This window comes from Nicotiana tabacum, chromosome 10, assembly GCF_000715075.1.
Source record: "Nicotiana tabacum cultivar K326 chromosome 10, ASM71507v2, whole genome shotgun sequence".
Taxonomy (NCBI): domain Eukaryota; kingdom Viridiplantae; phylum Streptophyta; class Magnoliopsida; order Solanales; family Solanaceae; genus Nicotiana; species Nicotiana tabacum.
Window position 1 is genome coordinate 140,841,877 of NC_134089.1, and position 20,623 is coordinate 140,862,499.

At 33.2% G+C, this 20,623-nt stretch overlaps 1 protein-coding gene across 20 annotated transcripts; it reads left to right on the plus strand.

Annotated features, from left to right (window-relative positions):
• The first annotated feature begins 6,321 nt into the window (after positions 1 to 6,321).
• LOC107829457 (uncharacterized) lies at positions 6,322 to 11,104 on the plus strand. Of its 20 annotated transcripts, none has more exons than XM_075223359.1 (5): positions 6,752 to 7,080; positions 7,170 to 7,258; positions 9,505 to 9,590; positions 10,160 to 10,225; positions 10,946 to 11,104. In XM_075223359.1, exons 2-5 carry the CDS (start codon positions 7,232 to 7,234, stop codon positions 11,013 to 11,015), a joined length of 249 nt encoding a protein of 82 aa, XP_075079460.1. In that variant the 5' UTR covers positions 6,752 to 7,080; positions 7,170 to 7,231; the 3' UTR covers positions 11,016 to 11,104. The 20 variants fall into 20 exon arrangements, 3 of the variants coding, with proteins under 3 accessions (XP_075079460.1, XP_075079458.1, XP_075079459.1); XR_012695771.1 differs by adding an exon at positions 10,351 to 10,411 and having other exon boundaries at positions 6,915 to 7,080; positions 7,170 to 9,590; XR_012695778.1 differs by lacking the exon at positions 9,505 to 9,590 and adding an exon at positions 10,351 to 10,411 and having other exon boundaries at positions 6,923 to 7,080.
• The last annotated feature ends 9,519 nt before the right edge of the window (positions 11,105 to 20,623 follow it).

Genomic DNA, 20,623 nt, shown 5'->3' on the forward strand with positions numbered 1-20,623 from the left:
TGAACTGTGAAAATTTAATTAGATAGATATTATTTTTTACTTAATTCTATTTTATTTTAATAATCAAATTTCAAAATATTGAATGATACATCTTAGCTAGCAAAATAATTATGTTTACGGAGTTTCATCGATTATTTGCCTGATTTTATCCACGACTCTCTCTTATAAGTTTGTTTCTTAGGAGTTTAGACATCTTATTGCACAATTCATAGGTTGTCTAAAAAAGTACAACTAAAGAAACATGAATCCTTATCACTTAGGGATTAATTTCTGAAAGATTGTAATATATCTGTCTTTGTCCTTAAATGTGTAAATTTCTTTTCTTGAAAATTTCATTCATTTATCAAGCTTATTTGAAAAAGGTAAAATTAAACCAAAGATATTATTAAATGCTCGGATATTTTTGTGAAATATATATCTTCCAATTACAAATACTGGTTTAATTTGATATATTCCCTCGAGAAATAAAATATATACTGAAAGCTCAGAATGAAACTTCTTAATACAAAAGATGCATTTAGAACTTTTTGCAACTTATAATTAAGTATTTGATGATAATTAGATGTAAGTAATGTCTCTTAAATTTCACATAAAAAAAATATTGTACAATTGATAGTAAGACCTAATATTTTCTAAAAATGTAATAAAACAAAGAAATTCAATCCATAAGGTATGGCATTAAACATATCTCCATTTCCGTATTTTGCTGATATTAAGCCTTAATAACCAATTTATATTATGCTTTTTCGATCGCATTTTTTGAAATGACACATCTTTTATTATTTGAATCAATACAATTTAATCCTTTATTATGCTATTCCAAATAATTTTTTTTCTTCAATCTAAAAGGGAATATAAATATTTTGTCACAAATAAAGTATCATACGTACATATTATTATTTTTTTGGTATAAGTAAACATTATGTACATATATTCACGCAGACATACATATACAATGGACTTTATTATTATACTTTATTTTGAGTGTACAATAGATAAGGCATGAACTATATTTTGATGATGTTTTTATGGTAATTAGCGAGTCCATTACTTAAATGGCCACTTAGCTATTCGAAATTATCTAATAAAGTCTTCTTTCTTTTGTTTGTAACAGAAAAGTAACTTAACTATGCTCATATATAGCACTCAGAAGGTCAAACAACCAGATTTCTCAAACTTTTGATTGTCAAATACTAAAATACCTATTTTATTACCCTCTAAATTATCAACTTTTATCTTCTTCTTTCTTTTTTGCTTTTTAAGTATTATGATTTTTTTCTCTTTTATACTACATTATGGACTTACAACAACAACAACAATAACAACGACCCAGTATAATCCCACAAGTGGGGTCTGGGGAGGGTAATATGTACGCAGACCTTACCCCTACCCCGAAAGGTAGAGAGGCTGTTTCCAGGAGACCCTCGGCTCAAAAAAGCAATAGGAGATGATATATTAGTACCATAAAAATGCGTAATAAAAATAACAACAATATATAAGAGATATGAAATATGAAATACAGGATACGAAATACGAAATACGAAATAGATGGCTAGTATAATACAACTAGAAGGTAAAGCCCTGCATCAATAGACGACCAATGACATTCCTAGTCTAACTCCTAACTAGATAGTCTCCCTCTATTGTGCTGTAGAAATATTCACACTCTCCCCTAACCTACAACCTTAATGCTCGACCTCCATAATTCCCTATCAAGGGTCATGTCCTCAGTAATCCTAAGTCGCGCCATGTCCTGTCTGATCACCTCTCCCCAATACTTCTTAGGTCTTCCTCTACCTCTCTGCATGCCCACTACAACCAGTCGCTCACACCTCCTTGCATGGAATATATATTTTACAACCTTTATTTTCTTTCATTCTGAATCGTGTAAATAAATTTTTGAATTTTTGTTGTTAATACTAAAATTATTATTACGAACAATTTTTTCTAATTAATTTTTTTACTATGCTCAATATTTTATTATTCCAATATTATATATGCATAAATACTGTTTTATTTTTCAATTTATTATTAAAATATATTTATTCTATAGGTAATTGATAATTTAGAGAGTAAAATCAGTATTTTGGCAATTAAAAGTTTGAGAAATCCCGTTGAATGACCTTTTGAGTGCTATAGACACAGTTAAGTGACTTTATTGCTACAAACGAAAGAACGACGATTTTAGTAAATAATTTCTGATGTTGAATGAGCATTAATGGACTCGGTAATTAGTTGCATATTACTACTATTAATAAGCGGGAATGATGAGCTGCATCTGGTTAAACAAAAGAGCAGCATCCGATTAGAAAGCGGGTGAGAAGGGTTTAATCATAATTTAATCAAAATACCCAACATTATAGTTCGACGCGTGCTGCCAGCTTTCTTCCAGGTTTGACACGTAGTTACCTAGCAAAAATTTGGATTGCTTATGAACTTCCTCTGTGAAATTATTCTCGGCTTCTTCTGTTTTGTTTGTGCAAATCTTTGATGATTTTTCAAGTTCCTCCTCTTCTTTGCTCCGTCTTTCTCTTCCAAGTTTTTGCTATTTGGATCATATACAGTAAAGGTATGATATCACCGTTATTTAGATTTAAGATTCAGTTGATTTTTAATCTGAACAATGTTTGCTTCTCATGTTTGAACTTGGGTTTGTATTAGAAGTGTTTGCGAAATTGCCCGAAAGAAACTACGATTGATCTAAGTTTATTTAATATGTTGTTTCAACAAATCTTAACTCACACCGTCAAAGTGATTTAAACGTGTGGTTTACCTTTACAAAATTAGTTTTTGATGTAGTTCTTGTGAACAATTTGACAAACCTATTTCTTCAAAATTTGAACTTTTTTCTTTTTGGATCTTTGTTTTTGGTTGATTCTTGAGGTTCTTTGAAACTGTTGCTTTTGTTAGGTTCTTTCAATTCTGATCTTGAGTAAACATTACTGTAATCTTTGAGTGTTGAGAGAATTATTGGCAAAAAAATGAGAACTTTTGCTTTTTTAGTAGTTTTAGTTACTTTGGGACTGTATATTATGATCTGTGATGTTTTTCCATCAAATGAAAGTGTGTGTTTCAGGTTAGATCTTAATGTGCTTAAGATACTTTTGGCCAATTAGTTCACAAGAAAAATATTCTAGAAGTTCCTTCAGATGCGGATCTTGGCTGAGAAAATTGAGTTTGAATGGCTCTCGAGGTGGCTGACACGAGCCTCTTAGTACAATTACAGGAAATATAATAGCTATGAAATAAGTAGGAGAATCAAAAGAAAGGGTAATGCAACAGAGATAAGTTGGGGATGGGGGGACTTAGGACCTGGTCCTGACTTGTGAGATAAGAACACTATCATCTCTTCCCCTGTATATCCTTCTATTTTTCTCTTCACTTCTCGATTATTCACTGTGAATTATTTCGTTCGTATCTACAGATAGTTTATCTATCTTTGTTCTATTTAAATTTACCGCAAGCTCTCTAAATTTTGGTTGGAGCGTTGGTAATCACAATTTTGGTTGATAACTGTTAGTTTTCAGTTGTTTTGAATATTTTTTGATAGCATCTTTACGTACATGTTAGTAACTATTCTTGATTTGCACTAATCTACTATGTCTTTTTGATAATATTTGGTAATATTCTTGATTTCCACACATCTACTATGTCTTTTTGATAAAATTTGTCATCTGGTACCAACTAATCAGTTCAAAATTAAACACTCTTATCAAATCTTATAGTATCAGCTATTTTTATTTCAGAATCTCTGTTAGGAGACTTGTGTTTTTTGCTACTCGAGAGTGTAATTAGCAACTTCTATTGCCTACTTCGGAAATTTTTTTATAAGTGAATTTGTGTTTCAATTGTGAACATACATTGTAGTCTACAGTTACTTTACTGTAAATAGGTACAACTATTACTTGTTTTTCATATTTCATGGATTTTTGTTTTCATTGTGGAGATAATTAAGGATTCATATTTTCCCATTTAGAAGAACTATATCAGTTGCTCTTCCGTCCTTAGATATTCAGGAGGTCTACAAGTTTGATGCTTTGGTCTGATGAAAGGACCACTTAAAAGATCCTGTTGGCTCTGACATACCTTTTTAAAGGTAGCAACTAAATCAGGCAGAGAAAAAAGAGAGTATGTACATAAAACCTCTCTTAGCTTGTTTGAGATGAATACTCCCGTTGAATTCCGAAGTTGTCCATATTGGAAATCAATTTCTCATTTCAATCAGAATCAAGTTACTTTGAAGATAGTTCATACATAAAAGTGGTTGACCAAATAAGTGAAGTGGTATTAGCAACTTTGAAAAATTATTTAAACTTTTCTCATGGAGTTGATCCTTTGAAAAACCTGCAATTGGATCCTCCTCAAGGACATTAATAGTTCCTTCTACAACGTCTTTTAACTTTATTAGTTGATTCTAATCTTCTAAAATACATAGTCGAACCTATAACTTTGTATAGTGTCTTTTCTTTACCATGTTATTTAATATTAAAAAATAAATAAATTGGTGCGTCATTTTGTAGGTGGCCTCATTTATTTAGCATATCAATGCATGAAGAATGAGATGTTAAGTTTCTTTATTTTATTTTTATATAGATATATAACACTATAAGTGGGAATAACCAGGCAGCTCATGGTCAACATGGCTCCCTGGCATAAGGATATTTCTGGAATTTCACAGTTACTTTGGCAGCGCCGTTTTTTTTTTTTGAAGAATTCTTATGCCCCTGAATAATCTCTTTATTGCTTCAGTTGCCACTGGTATTTGAGTAAATATAACAAACTTTGAGAACAATTTGACTGTTCAAAAAGTGCATGGTTCTGATTCATGTTGAAGTACACGTACAGCAACATTTTCCGTTCCTTCTTTTTGTGTTCTTTTTTTTTTTGGGCTAAAAAACATGAATGTTTTACTTGCACTTTTCTTCAGTCAATTTTGCTTGTCCAAGGTTGTTTGATCCTTTGACAGTGTAAAGTTATACAGTAATTCTTAGAAAAGTGAAATTCTATTTCCCGGTAAAATAGAAGTAACAGCAGACTTTCCTTAAGCTAAAATTTATCTAATTTAAATATTAAATATGTATTCTACGATTATTAAGCATGTTAATTTTTATTTAATTTAATTATTCAGTGTCAGCCTTTTTATGTTTTAATTATGAAAACATTGTAACCCATCTTTCCTCTCTGAATTAATTGTATCGGATCCTTACTAGACCTTTACATATCATTTTACTGATTTATTTTATTTTATAGAGCTTTTCATTAATTTTATAGATCTCTAAAGCATTAGTAAAAGTATCTTTGCCGAGGGTCTATCAGAAACAGTATATTTGCCTGTTCAGAATAGGGGTAAAGCTGCGTATATCTTATCATCCCCAGACCCCACTTATGAAATTACAGTGGGTGGTTGTTATTGTTGTTGTTGAGTACTAGTAAATTGACATTGATATACCTGAAAATAAAAAATTCATTCAAAATATGTTTTAACAGTAATAGTAGCACTTATAATTGGAGCAGTAAATTGGTTAGCTAAAATTAAATTGATCCATTGTAACTGCACATATCTTCTTTCACAATTCCTATGACTTTGTATTGTTTGTTATTTTCTCCCACTAAAAAATTGTAGATAGTTTATCCAAAAAATGGTACTGCTTCTGGTAAAAAGCAATAATGACATCAGATGCTTAAGAGATAAATTTTATATAGATCTTAATTATGCCGAATTGAAATTTTTTGAAATTATTTTACCTTTTTAAATAATATCTAAATATATAATTTTTGGAAAAAATAAATTAATTTACGCCTGACTTATCAATTATGGCATTGCCTAGATGGTATATTTTTGGGATAGAAAAACATTATTGTACTACTATATATTTTTAATTTGGGTTCGACGAATGGGTATAGAATGACGCCGATCTTACTTGGTAGGCGCTACCATATCAGGTTATACAAAAAAATTAATTATTTTGTGAGAGAGATTGTAATTTCATTTCCAAATCGCTATTTTTTTTAGAATAACCAATGAGTTGCTTTCAATTGTTTTTTGGATTATTTTGTCTGACCGTTTTTCCTTTTTAGCTTATTGTAGTTGCTAAGCAGCCATTCTTTCTCCTTTTGGTTTAATTATAATCATATTTTAAATGTACTGCATAATTTAGATTGTAAAGGACTTTGTTGATTTCTAATGAATAGGGATAAAATTTCCTGAAATCTTGGCCAACCATATATTGTTACTATAATATTAAGAAAATATTTTTTAATTAAAGCCTAACACAAACTTCTACTCTATAAAGTACTTTTTCAAATAATATTGTTCAAAAATCTTAATATATTTTTAAAATTTATAATGATACCTAATTCAAAACTCTTTTACAAACTAAAAATTAACAATGTGTTCTATTTGCTATCCATTCATTTCATATCAAACTTGTTTTCTTACAAATTAACCTGTTCAAACTTATAAAATTATGCGATAAATGAATTCAAATAGACACCATGGCCCATTCTATTATTAATAATGCAGGAACGCGGAACAGAAACATAGGATTTAATCATTTTTTTTAATTTTATAAATTGAGTGAAGTGAATACCCAAGTTGGACAATTTTGTGACAAAAGGGAAGCTAAAAACGTTCTTCAATTACGAAAATACAACCCCATGATTTGTTATTATGCCACCAATAAAAGATAAAACTACTCTAAAAGAAATACAAGAGTCCAAAACACTTTTTAACTAGAATGAGTAGGAACAAATATTGTATTTTTGAAGTTACAGTAAAATATCATACAACTTAGATCACCAAAAATTTGAATGAATAACAAAAAAAAAAAAAATCAAATCTGCAATATAGTGATTGGGCATGGGCCAGTCTTTACTAGTTTATATAGAAAAGCTAAGAATGGTCGACCAAGGGCGAATTTGTCATTCTACTATGCCATTTTATTTTATTTTTTATACGTATTCCTACACAATTCTAGAACCCTCCTCTGCTTTCGAAACGTATTTTCTGCATCTTCACACTTGGACCTGCTACTCCTCTTTCATTTACATTGATCTTCTAGCTGGGTCTCTCAATTTCAGGTAAGGGAATCTTTAATTTTTGCTTTAATATTCGTCTTCGGTGGTTACGTTATAACTTCACGTCTGATCATCTGTCAATTTTTGTCCAGATCTTATCCGTTCTTCTTGTTTTCTCCTTGATTTTTTGGTTCTCTTCGGTCTTCCCAAATTCATGGCTGGTATCATTCTATTTTTCATGGTAGTAATTTCATTTGCTTTCCCCTTCCTTTTTTTTTTTTTTTGAATTTCAAAAAATGTCCCTTTAAATTCTATTATATTGCGAACAAATTCATGATATACATAAGCGAACGAATTCATGACTCTTTGGCGCAAAGCCAGGAGCTCTTCACCGGAGGTGGTACTTTTTCTATTAGTTTATAATGATGAATTTCCGCATTCCAAGTGTTAAAAACTTGGAGCAAATAGAAACTGATATAAAAAATAAGGATGCTAAGACATTGGAAATATCCAATTCTAGGCACACATTCGAAATGTCGGCCGAAAAAATTGAATTTATTTAGAATCAAAGATTTCAAATGTATTAAAAATAAATTATACTTAAAAAATGGGGTACATTTTTATCTTTCTCCAGCCTTATTTGTTGTACTTATTTATTAATAATACTTTATTTTTGTTCATTTTCTCTTCTCTATTATAGTTATTTTACTCTCTGTAGTGTTAATTTTCTATTGCTGTGTTTGTATAGTATTTCAAAGTGTGAGTAGAAAATTCATTTCTTATTGTAGTCGAGTACTAAAATCGGGCTTAGTTCCTACTTCCTAGGAAGGGTATGTGATTTGCAAATGCAACCCTCATGCTTGCTTATGATTTTAAGTTTGAGGACAAGCATTTGAAAATTTGCATCGTAAAATTTTATTGTCATAGCATTAGCAGAGGAGGAGATTGAGGATAGCATTAGCCTTATTTCTATCTGCTTGCTGAGTTAATATCACAGATGTTAATAACTTAATATAAGATAGCTTATCCTTTCATCTTTGGTGTCTGAACATTTTACGGAGGTAAGATCTACTCCTTTTACTAAGTATTATAAATTCCTTCAATAAAATTAGCTTAAGGATGTTGATAAAAGAATAAGCTAAGGGCTAAAAAATGTGCAGATCCTTTGGGAGGAGGAATAGCAGATAACGGTTGTAGGATCTTTTTTTGACATGTTTTCTCTTGAGTTGTAGAAGTCATATAGGTCCTTGAGCTAGGAGCCTAGGACCTAGCCAACATATTCAAAATCAAGCTCTCATATTCTTTCATGTAAAAGAAACTGATTTTCTTGTTTGCTGTTTTTGTATTTGCATGTTCTATTGCCTCTTTTTCCTGAACTAAAATTTCACTTTCTCATGCATGTTCCAGTATTCAATTATGTTTGAAAAGCTGTTTATGTAGAGGCAAGCCATACGGTGTTATAGCCTCATTGGCCAAGCTTCTAAAATCAGCTTATTTTGAGAAGTACTTTTCTCAAAAGTACTTTTTTAAAAAGTGCTTTTGGTGAGAAGCAGTTTGTGTTTGGCTAATTAATTTGAAAAGCACTTTTGAGCAGTAATTAGTGTTTGGCCAAGCTTTTGAAAACTGCTTCTAAGTGTATTTTTCTCAAAAGTGCTTTTCAAAAAAGTGCTTTTGGAGAGAAACTACTTTTTTCTGCTTCTCCAAAACTGTTTCTGCTTCTCCTCAAAAGCGCTTTTTTTCCTTCCAAAAGTTTGGCCAAACACCTCATTTTTTGGCCAAAATCACTTTTGGCCAAAAAGAGCACTTTTGGCCAAAAAAAAGCTTGGCCAAACAGGCTATGAGTGTCATTTAGTATTGATAGAAGTTAGACTGGACTAATAGCACATGAAAGAGTGCAGACATCCCTTTCCATATTCAGTTAGCAAGTTTTCTCTCTTATATTAACTCTGAGTTATTTAATGAAGTTGAGGTAATGCAATGGGGCTCGCATACATTACGTGGCTTATGAATAATTAGTATGTGTTTTTAATCCATATTGGGACCATTGCTTAGTTTGATGTTTATACTATATCTTACTTGGTGTATTGTATTTTTGTGCTTCTGAGCATTCTTATAACTCTTACTGACGTTTCTGATGTTGCTTATGTTGTACACTTGATGCGGAGATGTAGATTCATAATTTGGAACCAAATCTAAATGCGTCTTAGCATATATTTTGATCATTGGCCTATTTGGATCTGTTTTTGACAACTCTATTGGTTCATTCCATTTATGAGACTGGATATACAACACGTCAAAATTCTTGGCACTAGGATTTGTAATGTAGAACATTCATTGCCACCTTCTACAGCAAATTTTGAGAGGCTCTTTTGTACCTTGAAGAGATTTGTCTTCAGAAATTTGACAGAGTATCTCTTCCAAATTGTTGTATTGATGCATCATAGCATAACTCTCTGTCCTTTTCATGAATTATTCTAACATTGACAGGCTTGTGTTCAGGAAGATATCGAAATCTTAGCAATGGAATGGGCCATTTTTACTCATGAACTACTCTTTCAGCCTCGTGATTTTTGGTAGTGGTGATCTATTTGACATCTTTGACCTTTGATACCATCAGACTATATATGTTATTGTCGACATGTAAACAATCTTTTTATATATGTGCATATGCTGTAAACCGAGAAAATCATAATAAAGATGGAAATGATGTGTAGCCTAGCCAAGAAAAATAAATTATAAATCAAAATTGGCAAATGAAACGTGCTTCTTTCTCATTGAAGAACAAAGTTTTTCTAGATGCCTCCATGAAAATTTAGAGTTTCCCTAAAATTGTTAAGTCAGGGGATGATGCATTTCTCTTGTTTAGTTAATTACTTTTATCATTTAATAGCTTTTTCATTGACATTTGAGCGTCATAAAATTCTCGGTAATTATGCCTCACACATCATCCATGTCTTGAGTAACATTTTCATTAGTTTTGGCATAGGTATTTGATAAGCGAATCTTGTTATCTCTTTATTGAAGTTCTTTATTGAGATTCTTTCAATGATAGCTTGGAAAGAGCTCGCACACAGTAGTACACTATACAAATGAATTTAAACATTTCAAACCAAACTTCAACTTTTGTTGGAATTCTTGACAGGTTTAACAATTATTTTGGCATAGACTGCAAGATTGGCCAGAATGTTGTCTTCAACAACCTTAAAAGGTTCTTTCTCTTTGCCTTCATTGAGCTCTTCTTCCTTCACTTCATAATTGTTCTTTGTGCGATACTCAATCTTAATCCCGTGAATGCATCCTCTACTTAAAAAAGCTTCAAATGTGGCATCATAGGAAATGGAGATTCTAGATCGTCTTCTAGAATATGTTCTTCAGTTAATTATCACCAATACGGGTATGTTCCAGCAGCAATGCATATAATGCTTCCTTTTGCTTTCAATAGTTGTGTTCACTTATTTCTCTACCTAATCATCTTTTGCACAATATGATAAAGGGAAACTAGATTTGAATTATTAAGAAGTTGAATTTGATAGACGAATTAACCAGATTATTTTTCGAACTAACCAGATTATTTAATAAAATAATATCGTAAATGAACTGAACTTGGCAGTTCGGTATCAGATATATAATGATAACTTTGGCCTTAATGGCCGTGGATGAGCTGAATTGCTTTCTAACGTTTACCCTGATCAATGCATTAGCCTTCACACTACAGAGAATATCACTGATCAATTTAGGCAAGTGAAACAGAATGATTCGATCTTTTAAAGCATAATTAATTTGGTTTCAAAGAAACATGCATGCTTCTATATCACTGAGAAAGCCACTGCAAATTATACTTTTCGTGCATATTTTTTATGAATATGATTGTGATAAGTTTAATGCATTGAAGCCTCTAATTCCTTTTCATTTCACCTGAACTTTGCAGGTTAAGAGATGCCAATCAATTCATTATTTCAAGGACCAACGGGGAAATTCTTCATTTTTTAATCGACTGAAATTTTACAAGGACATATTGTATGCTCCCACTTATGCAATTCTTTGTTTATTAGATCGTAATGCTATTAATAGCTAGCAATTATTTCAATTATGGCGTCTTACAATTTTTAACTTTTAGCTTGGTTCTAATTGGTGATAACTGGTAACACAAATCAAAGGAATCCGATAAATATGAAAAAGGTTAAAATACTCCTGTGACACTCGAGTTGCATATGCTAATAGCAGGTATAGAAAATTTTCTTAGCTCGTGGTTCAGAGTTATGGATATTAAACTAAGCGAACAATACGACTCAAGGTTGCTTCAAGGGAATACGTTAATTCTCGTAACTGAGACACTCCCACCCTCGACCTCATGGATAACAGAGAGTCGACCAATATAAATGCTTGAAACATTCATCGTTTCCAGCTATGTATCACTATTTAGTTAGTGATTTCCTTGGTACTTCTGTAACTCCTTTTAATTTTTTTCAGTTTTTCATACATTTTTAATTCCAGTCGCTAAACTTCAGTTTTACCAGTTAATGGTGTGACGAATTTTATTAAAATGTTAAAGACATTTAATATGCCATGAGCACGGGCTATCGCTTATCTAGTTTATCATACAAATTATCTAATAATTTGTTGAAGTAGGTGGTGTGCAGCATTAGAGAATGGGCAATATATCGAAAATATTTGCATGCTTTTTGAGAAAGAAAATATGTGCATGGAGGCGTGACCTCCTCAGCAGGAATCGATTAGCACTGCTCTTGGGCGATTTGGACCATTGGAACGCCATCTCCGACCAACTGGAGCCTGCCGGAGAGTTGCAGGTCATCAGAAGTGGCGATTTCTATAGTGAAATCTCCTAATTTTTGATGGAGAGGTAGTTATTGGTGTGGAGAACAATCTCTACGGCTTGGAATTGCAAGATTGAATGATTAAAAATTGAAGAATAGTCAGACCCGATGAATTGAAGTGGCTTTTCTCTAAATCTGACTTGATGACTTTTTTATTTTTTTAAATTAATTATTTATCATATTCACGCGCTTAATACCGGTGATTAACATGTAATTGGCCACATCAGCAATAATATTGTCACCTAATCATAGTCAACGGTCAAATGTCTTTATTAGTAGACATTTTCTCAAGTAGGAGTATTCAAAAGGGAAAATTCAAAATTTGTGTATCGGCTTTCAAAAGCCGTTTAAGTGGACAGGAAGTCAACACGCGTAAGATTCATAAATCATAAATGGACCCCATTCTACAGTGCATAGTTCAGCACTGTCTGCTACGTTTCACATAGCTCAATTACATGAACCGATGAAAATAAATGGGTCTGCTTTTTGTTGCAAATCCATTACACTGTGCCAAACGCTGCCATATACGATCCTACTCATTTTTAAATTTAAACCAATAAGAAACAACTTCAAACAATCCAAAAAAGCAAATGATGCTTTGGACTTCTGGAGATAGTCTCTGTGTCAAATTCCGTGTAGTTTCAAACTTTAAAATTAATGTAACTGAGGCTTCCAAACAAGTCCTAAAATTGTGTGCTTAGCTTGACGACCTATACATTTGACTTCTTCAATTTATTATATTGGGTAATTTTTATTACTTAAAAAATACTATGGGAATAATATGTTATTAAGTTTTGTAATACATGGCTACACAAAGATGGATTTGATATTAAGTTTTGTAATACATAGATACTCAAAGATGGATTCAAAGTTCAAACTTTAAATTTAATGGGTTTAAATTAAATGAACTCAATATTTAACATTGTTACCACTAAACTCATTATACTTTAGAAGTTATAGGTTCATAATTCACTTTTGTTGACATTTTTGTGAACTTTTCCATGTATATTCATTTTCTACTGCCATTAATTGTTGGGTTCAAAATTTAAATTTAGTGAATTCAATATAATTGTTTAAGCATGAGAAACACACTGAAACAATGTTCTATTACTCTGTGAAGCTTCGGTGTCAAAATTCCAGATTTTAGAATTGTTCAATATTATGCTAAATTATAGATGAAAAGCTTTTCGCTTGCATCACATAGTTGTTGTGCCAACAATTTTCTAGGCTTGCGATTCGGGGATCAAAACTTTTGGTAGACCATCAACCCCAAACTATATACTCCTCTTTGATATGCCACAACTACAACATATGAATTTAAAAAATACACCTATTTTTATGAGTAAATAAGAGTTTTACTGCACCATATATGGGGAATTCTCAGGTATAAATGGTATGTGCTACAGTTCACTATTAAAAAAAACATAAAAGATGGACAGTCATTCTAAGAGAAGAATAAGAAAGATCAAGAGAATCCTATCAAGCCCACTATTTTGAAAGAAAAATATTTCCCCAGTAGCGCCGGCACTATTCAAGAGCCATAACTCCAGTGTCCGGTGGTGGAATTTCACAAATCAAATGAAGCATCTACTCTTTGCGCACAATCCCCAATTGTGCGCTGTAGCGAAGTGCGAAGTGCACTGTAGCGAACTGGGCAGCTTTCTTTTACGCGATGTGGTCTCCTCTCTCGTTTGGCGATCTCATGCACGCTTAGGGCAGCCATGGCTACTGTGAATTCTCCCCAGCCTTTGGCTGTGGGAGAGGCAAGTCAAAACACGCTGGAAACACTCCCAAATACCAAGCCAAAACAGTCATCCGCTGGACAATTTCAAAGAAACAAATCTGCCGCAGTTTCGTCAAAAATCGATTTGATTCCTGTGAATATTGTTCATGGAGAACCAACGGTGGAATTCACTATTGAAGAGGTTAATACATTCACCATTGAAGAAGGATTGCACCAAGCTGTAATTCTCAAGTTTTCATATGGAAAACCAGACATTCAAGAGATGCGACAAATCATACCAAAGCAATTTGACGTGAAAGGCTATTGTAATGTCGGGCAACTGGAATTTAGACATATCTTGGTAAGATTTGATTTGTTTGATGACTTTGTTCAGTTCTTATCAAGGACAACTGGAATAGTTAAGGCAAAGGGTGAGGAATTCTTCTTTAGAACCTTTCCATGGACTATAGGTTTTAATCCTAGAGAGGAAACAAGTAAAGCAGCTGTCTGGATTTCATTTCCAATGCTGCCGCCCAATTTTTTTGCTATGAAATCAGTGTTGTCAATTGCTTCAGCAGTAGGGAAGCCCCTTGCAGTGGATAAAGCAACACAAAATCGAACAAGACCAAGTGCCGCAAGGGTAAAAGTACTACTGGACCTTAAAGACAAACATCCTAAACGAGTTAAATTCATATTGTCGACAAAAGTTCTGGGAAATATGTCGAGCACTATCAGGAGGTTGTGTATGATAATCTCCCAAGTTATTGCACATATTGTAAACATCAAGGACATGATGAAAGGTCATGTCGTGTGTCGAATGGAAAAACTAAGGAAGATGATGCAGTTGCGACAGAAAAACGAGCTGAACATGATGATTTTCTGCCCGATTTTGATTCAAGTAGTGCTGAGCAGTTAAAATGAGATGCTAGAGTTTTTTTTAATGCAAAAAGAGCTGGGAAAATTCTGGAGGAAGGTTTATTGGAGGTTAATGAAGTTAACCAGCACCAGATGTTGAATTTGCAGACAGAAGGAGGCCAACAAGCTGGTACTGTCAACGAAGGTATTGTTGGTATTCCTAATGCTAGTGTTCAGATGGACACAAGAAATAAGGCAAGGCGAGATAATGGACAGCTGGGTGATGGAAAACAAATTGTAACAGCTAATAGAAGAGTCTGTACAGGTACAAAGACTGTCAATGTAGAGGCTACACTTCCAGATGCTCAAGCTGAAAGTGAGCAGGGGTTTGAGCAGGGGACTCTGTCTCAGGGAACTGGCGTAGGTGGAAAACTGATTGATGCTTCAAAAATTGCTGGGCAACAGGGGAATGATGAGTTGATTAAAGAATCAGCTGTGGTTGCTTCTAAGGATACTGATACAGCTAAACAATGTGAAGGACAGCAATACCAGTCCAAAGCTATTGTTGTGAATGTTGAGGGGCATGATCATGCAGGTGTTGAGGCTTTGGAGTGTGAAGATGCTACAGTTTCTAAGGTGGTGAATTCAGCTGCAGATGTACAGGCTAATACTGGAGCTTTGAAACCTACAGCTTCTTTGAAATATACTAGTGTAGTGCAAGGATTCGAGGCAAAAAGAACTGGGCATGAAGACCAAACTAATGTGTGGTCAGATGTGGAAGTTACAGGATGCTGGAAATCAAATAAGGCCTAATGCAGGTTTTGATGTAGTTTCAGCTGTTGAAAATTCTGGGCAGAATCTTCAATGTCCAAATTTGAAGTATACTGCTACAGTGAATACAACTGTGGATCGAGATGCTAATACAGTTTTGCCTACGACGTATGATGCTGTGGGCTCATCTGGAATTTCTCCTATTGAACCTGGGCAGCTTCAGCAAAGAGCAGCACTAGCAGAGATGAGCAAATTTGCAAAAGCAGATAATAATCAATCGGCTAAATCCAAACATAGAGCCTGGACAGTTGTTAATCACTCACATAACAGTAGAAACTCCAATGCTACCAAAAATATGACTGCAGCATCATTGAACACCAATATTTCAAACTCATTTGATGTATTGGTTGAGGATCAAATCAGTGCCGTGATGAAGGATGACGAAGCAGTCATAAAGGCTACCCATACAAACTCTTCAAACAGTGTAGAGGTGCAGCAAACTCTTAAGAAATCTGCTACTGGTTTTGTAACAGCATCAGCAGCAGCTATTGATCATGAGCAAATTTTAACTCCTGGGGAGTGTGTTAAAGGTGTTGGGCAGGCTACAAATCCCAGCAACTATGCTACAAAGAGCAATGACTGGACAGAGGTGAATCCTACACCCAGCAAAAAGCAATCTCCAGGTCTCCAAAATCAATTTTTATCATCAAAGACTATTGGTGTTTCGAATTCATTTATTGCTTTGGTGAATGAACATGAGCAAGATGCGAAGGAGGCTGGGAATACGAAGCAACATATTGGTGATGAGGCAAGGCCAATAACTGAAAAAACTAGTTCTTCAGGTAGTGGAGTACAGCAGCAAACTTCAAAAGAAATAGGTGCCCGAGTACATGGTTCGACAGAAATAGTTTATTTTGATGATCTTAATATCCAAATGCCTAGTGAAGCTATACCAACACTACAATTCTCCAGTCAGGAATTAGCTAACATGATAAAGGAATCCCAGGTAGCTATTTGAGGCATACCACTCCAAAGATCAAGGCACCATTGGTTACTTTGAATACCTCGATCTATGAGATACCTTCACAATGTATGGAGTCTTTTGGTGAACAAGGAGGTGACTCAGGGCAGCAATTGATATCTACTGGAAACAACCAAAATGTGGAGAAAGGTATGGCATCACTTTCACAATCAAATTCTATAAATGAGAAGACTAGTTCTATGGATCAACAAGGTGAGACAAGTGCAATTGTTGTTAAACGCAAGACGGGGGCTGAGCGAGCTGAAGAGAAGGAAGAACAGTCAGCAACTCCTCCATCAAAGAACGAGGCAGCAAAGGTGCAAGGCGAGCAGGTTTCTAATTCCACAGAGAGCGGGCCAAAGAGGAGAGGATTAAGTCCAAATGTTCCTGCTTTTGTACCATCCAAGCAGCAGCAAACTGTAGCAGCTTTGGAGGGTGTTAGTTCGACAATACAAGCTGACAAAGAGGTTGAAAAATCTGGGCAACAGCGTGCACTAAGCGCAACAGTTTTGTCATCTATGCACAACTTTGATGCTACTAGAAGTTCAAGTGCAATGGCTGCAAAATACAATTTGTCATCTAATCCAAACACTCCAGCTATTGTTCCTACTGATGTTCGAAAAGGAGCAACAACATCAAATGCTGGGCAGCAACAAATCGTGCCATCTGGACAGAAGCAAATTGTTACAACCATTCAAGTTATGTCAGAGGATGAGAGAATGTTTTTGGATGCAATACTGAGTTCCAATTCTGCAAAACCTATAAACCCTACTGCATTGGTGACAAATACAAAGGGACAATCTGCATTAGTGGCACTTGATTTCGTCCAAAATGCTCCACAATCTGGGGAGAGACTTATATGAAGGAGAGGAAGATGCAATTTTCTAACTGTGTAGGGCAGAGGCAGGAAGAAAAGGTGATTTATCACCTATGCACAGCGGACAAAGTAAGAAGTCTCGTACAAGAGATAAAAGCTGGGACGGCAAAGTGAATGAGGAAGGAATTGTTAGGCGACTTCCAATGAGAGTAGCCAAACAAATGCAGGCTGTCCCAACTACATCAACGAGGTCTAACCATTCAAAAAAGAAATGATGATTTTTGAATACATTTTGAACACGGTTGAGGAAAACGACAAAGAATTACACATTGAAGATTTTACAAGTTTGGAAAAGAAGGGACAAGAATCAAATTGGTACTACATTTTATTCTACCACTTTCTTAGTATTCTCATCTGTAATATCATCACAGAGTATGTTATAAACTCTATGATGATCAAAGAATATTTGGTCCTTTCAAGTTCATATTTGTTACATGCTTGTTAGTAGGCGAGACTTTGTATGACTCACTAGGATTAGTAAGGTAAGGTTTAGCCCATTTTATGTTGCCTTAGCCCTATGCCTTTGGAAATTATCCAAATGACTATTAGATTATATGCCCTCATGAGACTTTGCCGGCAGCTACACCATGAATCTTCTACGTGAGGCTGCCTTCATAAGGCAATGCGAGGCGCAGAGGAGTGATTATATAGCCGAGGCATATAGGTAACAATACCGGTGCTATTGTCCCCCTTATTTGTACTTTTCCTATATGTTGTATTTTTCTTTTTATTATTAATAAAAAACTAGCGCTAGGCGCTTGTCTAGTGGATTGCAAAAAAAAAAAAGGAAGAATAAGAAGTATAAAGAAAGGGAAACAATAATGTTCAATGTTAAAATGTAAGGGATGAATACACCAGGAAAGCAAGCAACTTATTCATTAAGTAGGATTTCTAAGGGAGGAAAGAGTTTACTTTATTGAAAAAAATGAGTCCAATGTTTTGTTTGTGTTGCATAATATGTGATGGAGCTTTGCTTTTGAGCAAAGCCGTCAGTACTTTTGTATACTTTGCTTGACGTGTCACCTTCCTACAAAAGATATTGAATTACTAAAGTTAGTTATATTTTCATATGTTAATTATTTATTATACAACATTATGATATTGTAACTTATTGTACGCATCTGGACAATATTTACTTGAAATTGGAAAATACTCTTTGGAACTTCGATTAATTTGGACATATAATATTTCGATTTCAACTTGAAATATTATTTTCGGAATAAGGTACGCGTTAAATTCTAATTCGTTATTTCAACTTCAAAGATTGAAATAGAGAATTTAAAAATAAATATTTGTTTAAAAAGTATTTCTCATTAAGTAAAGTTTATGTCCAAACACAATTTAAAAATATAAATCTAACTTAAATACAGAATTTAAATTAATTATCATTATTAAATTTTATCAGATAAAATAATGTAACACAAATTGTTGGGCCCGTGTTAGCACGGGTCAACGGCACCTAGTGTTTATCTAAACAAGTAAAATATGACCGCTCAACATCTTCGGCATGCACATTGTGCTTATCAATAAATAATACAGAATCACATAAAATACTATTTAATATAATGTTTGGCCAAGTTATAAAAGTTGAAGAAAATATAAGTAGAGTTCAAAGCAATCGAAACATGATTAGAATGGATCATACCCCAAAATATAACCTTGAAGAGAGTATTAGGTGTAATGCGATCACATCATATTTTTGTACCTAATAACTCTATATAGCTGTCATTAGTAAGAAAAATTAGTCATTACAAATAGGAAGAAAGTTAAAGCACTTTTATACGCAACAAAGATACAAATAAAGAGTTATAACGCTAGTGAAAGTTAGGTTAAAAAAATTAGAGATAGAAGAACAAAATCTACAATTATAATGCAACCAAAGAAGTACAAAAATGAAATTCTTTTCTAGTGAAGAACACTCTCTCTAGGAATTTCAATCGTGCTCTCATTGCCATAGGAATTGGGTTCTACCACACGAAACAAATTTATGTAGTAAGCATCTCATTGTTTTTTCCTATATTGGTAAGCGAAATGGGGTTAATTATAGATACAATACATGCGTTTTTTATGATAATTAATTTACTCACAAAAATTTAAAGTCTTTCTGACCGACTCCAGCCTAAGCGTTCTTGTTGAATCACTGCCTTGATCACATATTAATACTCCCTCCGGTCCAAAATAAGTAATTTTTTGGTTGTTTTCACACATAAGAAATTCACCTTTTAACATTAATTAGCAATGAAATTGACCATATTAACCTTTACTATCTCTTCACATAAACACTCCTAACACATACTCCAACATTAATTACTCCAAGGGTAATGTAGGAAAAATATAATTAATTCATTCTTGAATTGAAAAAATCAGTACTTATTTTGGACCACAAAAAAAAGGTCAAAAAATCACTTATTTTGGACCGGAGGGAGTATTTTCTAATGCATCATAATCAAAAAGAGAATAAATTATTTTGTCGTTAAATTTATATTTTGTAATTAATTCTTTTTGAATTGCTTGATTTATAAATTTAGAAAAATGCAGAAAGTAGAAAGATGTGAATGGAGAACTATGGTAAGATAAAAATCAGCAATGTTACAGACATATAATTGTCATGTCGTTTGACTCGTTACCTTTATATTGGAAACAAGATGAAGAAGAAGTGCTAGACATGAAACTGTTTAAAAAAATTATTGTAATACTTGTTCAATTTCTTCGCTTTTGTGTATCAATAGACACAAACAAAGAAAACGCCCTCTACAAATATGATTACAGATGCTTGATGATATTATGGATATAAATTTTTTTTAACATTGCATTTAAAAGGGGTTATGCATCTAGTTGCTTGTGGCTCGCGACCCTTCATGAAGGGGTACGTAGGTTATTTTCCATTAGTTGTTTTTAAATTTTTATTAATAGGATATTTAATTAGAAGGGTATTTTAGTAATTTAATTTTTATCTTAAGGGCTTCCCACTTTTAATATAACTAGTTTCTCGACATGTGTGTTGCACGTGTATGCCAAATCATGTAAGAAATAATTTTTTAAAATAATATCAATATTATTGGAACAATAATTTGAGTAAAATATTATACAAAAAAATAAAATATAAGTTTATGCGAATGATCAATATGGATCATTACTTGTTTACCGATGTCAAAAAGATTGTATATATTTTGGTTTTACGAAGATAAACAATTAATGTTTAGTTAGATGCATGTAATTCTTTTACTTGTTTTATTTTATGGCAATCATCATGTAATTAAGTGCATCTAACCTAATACTTCCTTTAAAACGATTTTTTTGTTGTGTGTTCCCTTCCACTGTCTCAATGATAATTATATTGGGTCATTTTTATTTTTTGTAAAACTTTTTGATCTTTTACATTGTTATCTCTTCATTTACATTTTCATTTCGATTGCACCAACTTTTTCAACTTCCTGTAGCTCCTCAAAGTGTTTATCAATTTTAACAATCCTTAGCTAACATCAATTTGCGATAAAATTCAGGTTCTTCTTAATATACCAAAT

Excerpts from the sequence above, each read along its gene's own strand:
- LOC107829457 (XM_075223357.1), top strand. The coding sequence starts at position 6,860 with ATGGGCCAGTCTTTACTAGTTTATATAGAAAAGCTAAGAATGGTCGAC. Across the intron at positions 10,226-10,330 it reads GTCTTCAACAACCTTAAAAG|CTTCAAATGTGGCATCATAG; the intron begins GTTCTTTCTCTT and ends TACTTAAAAAAG. Across the intron at positions 10,412-10,945 it reads GTTAATTATCACCAATACGG|GTTAAGAGATGCCAATCAAT; the intron begins GTATGTTCCAGC and ends TGAACTTTGCAG.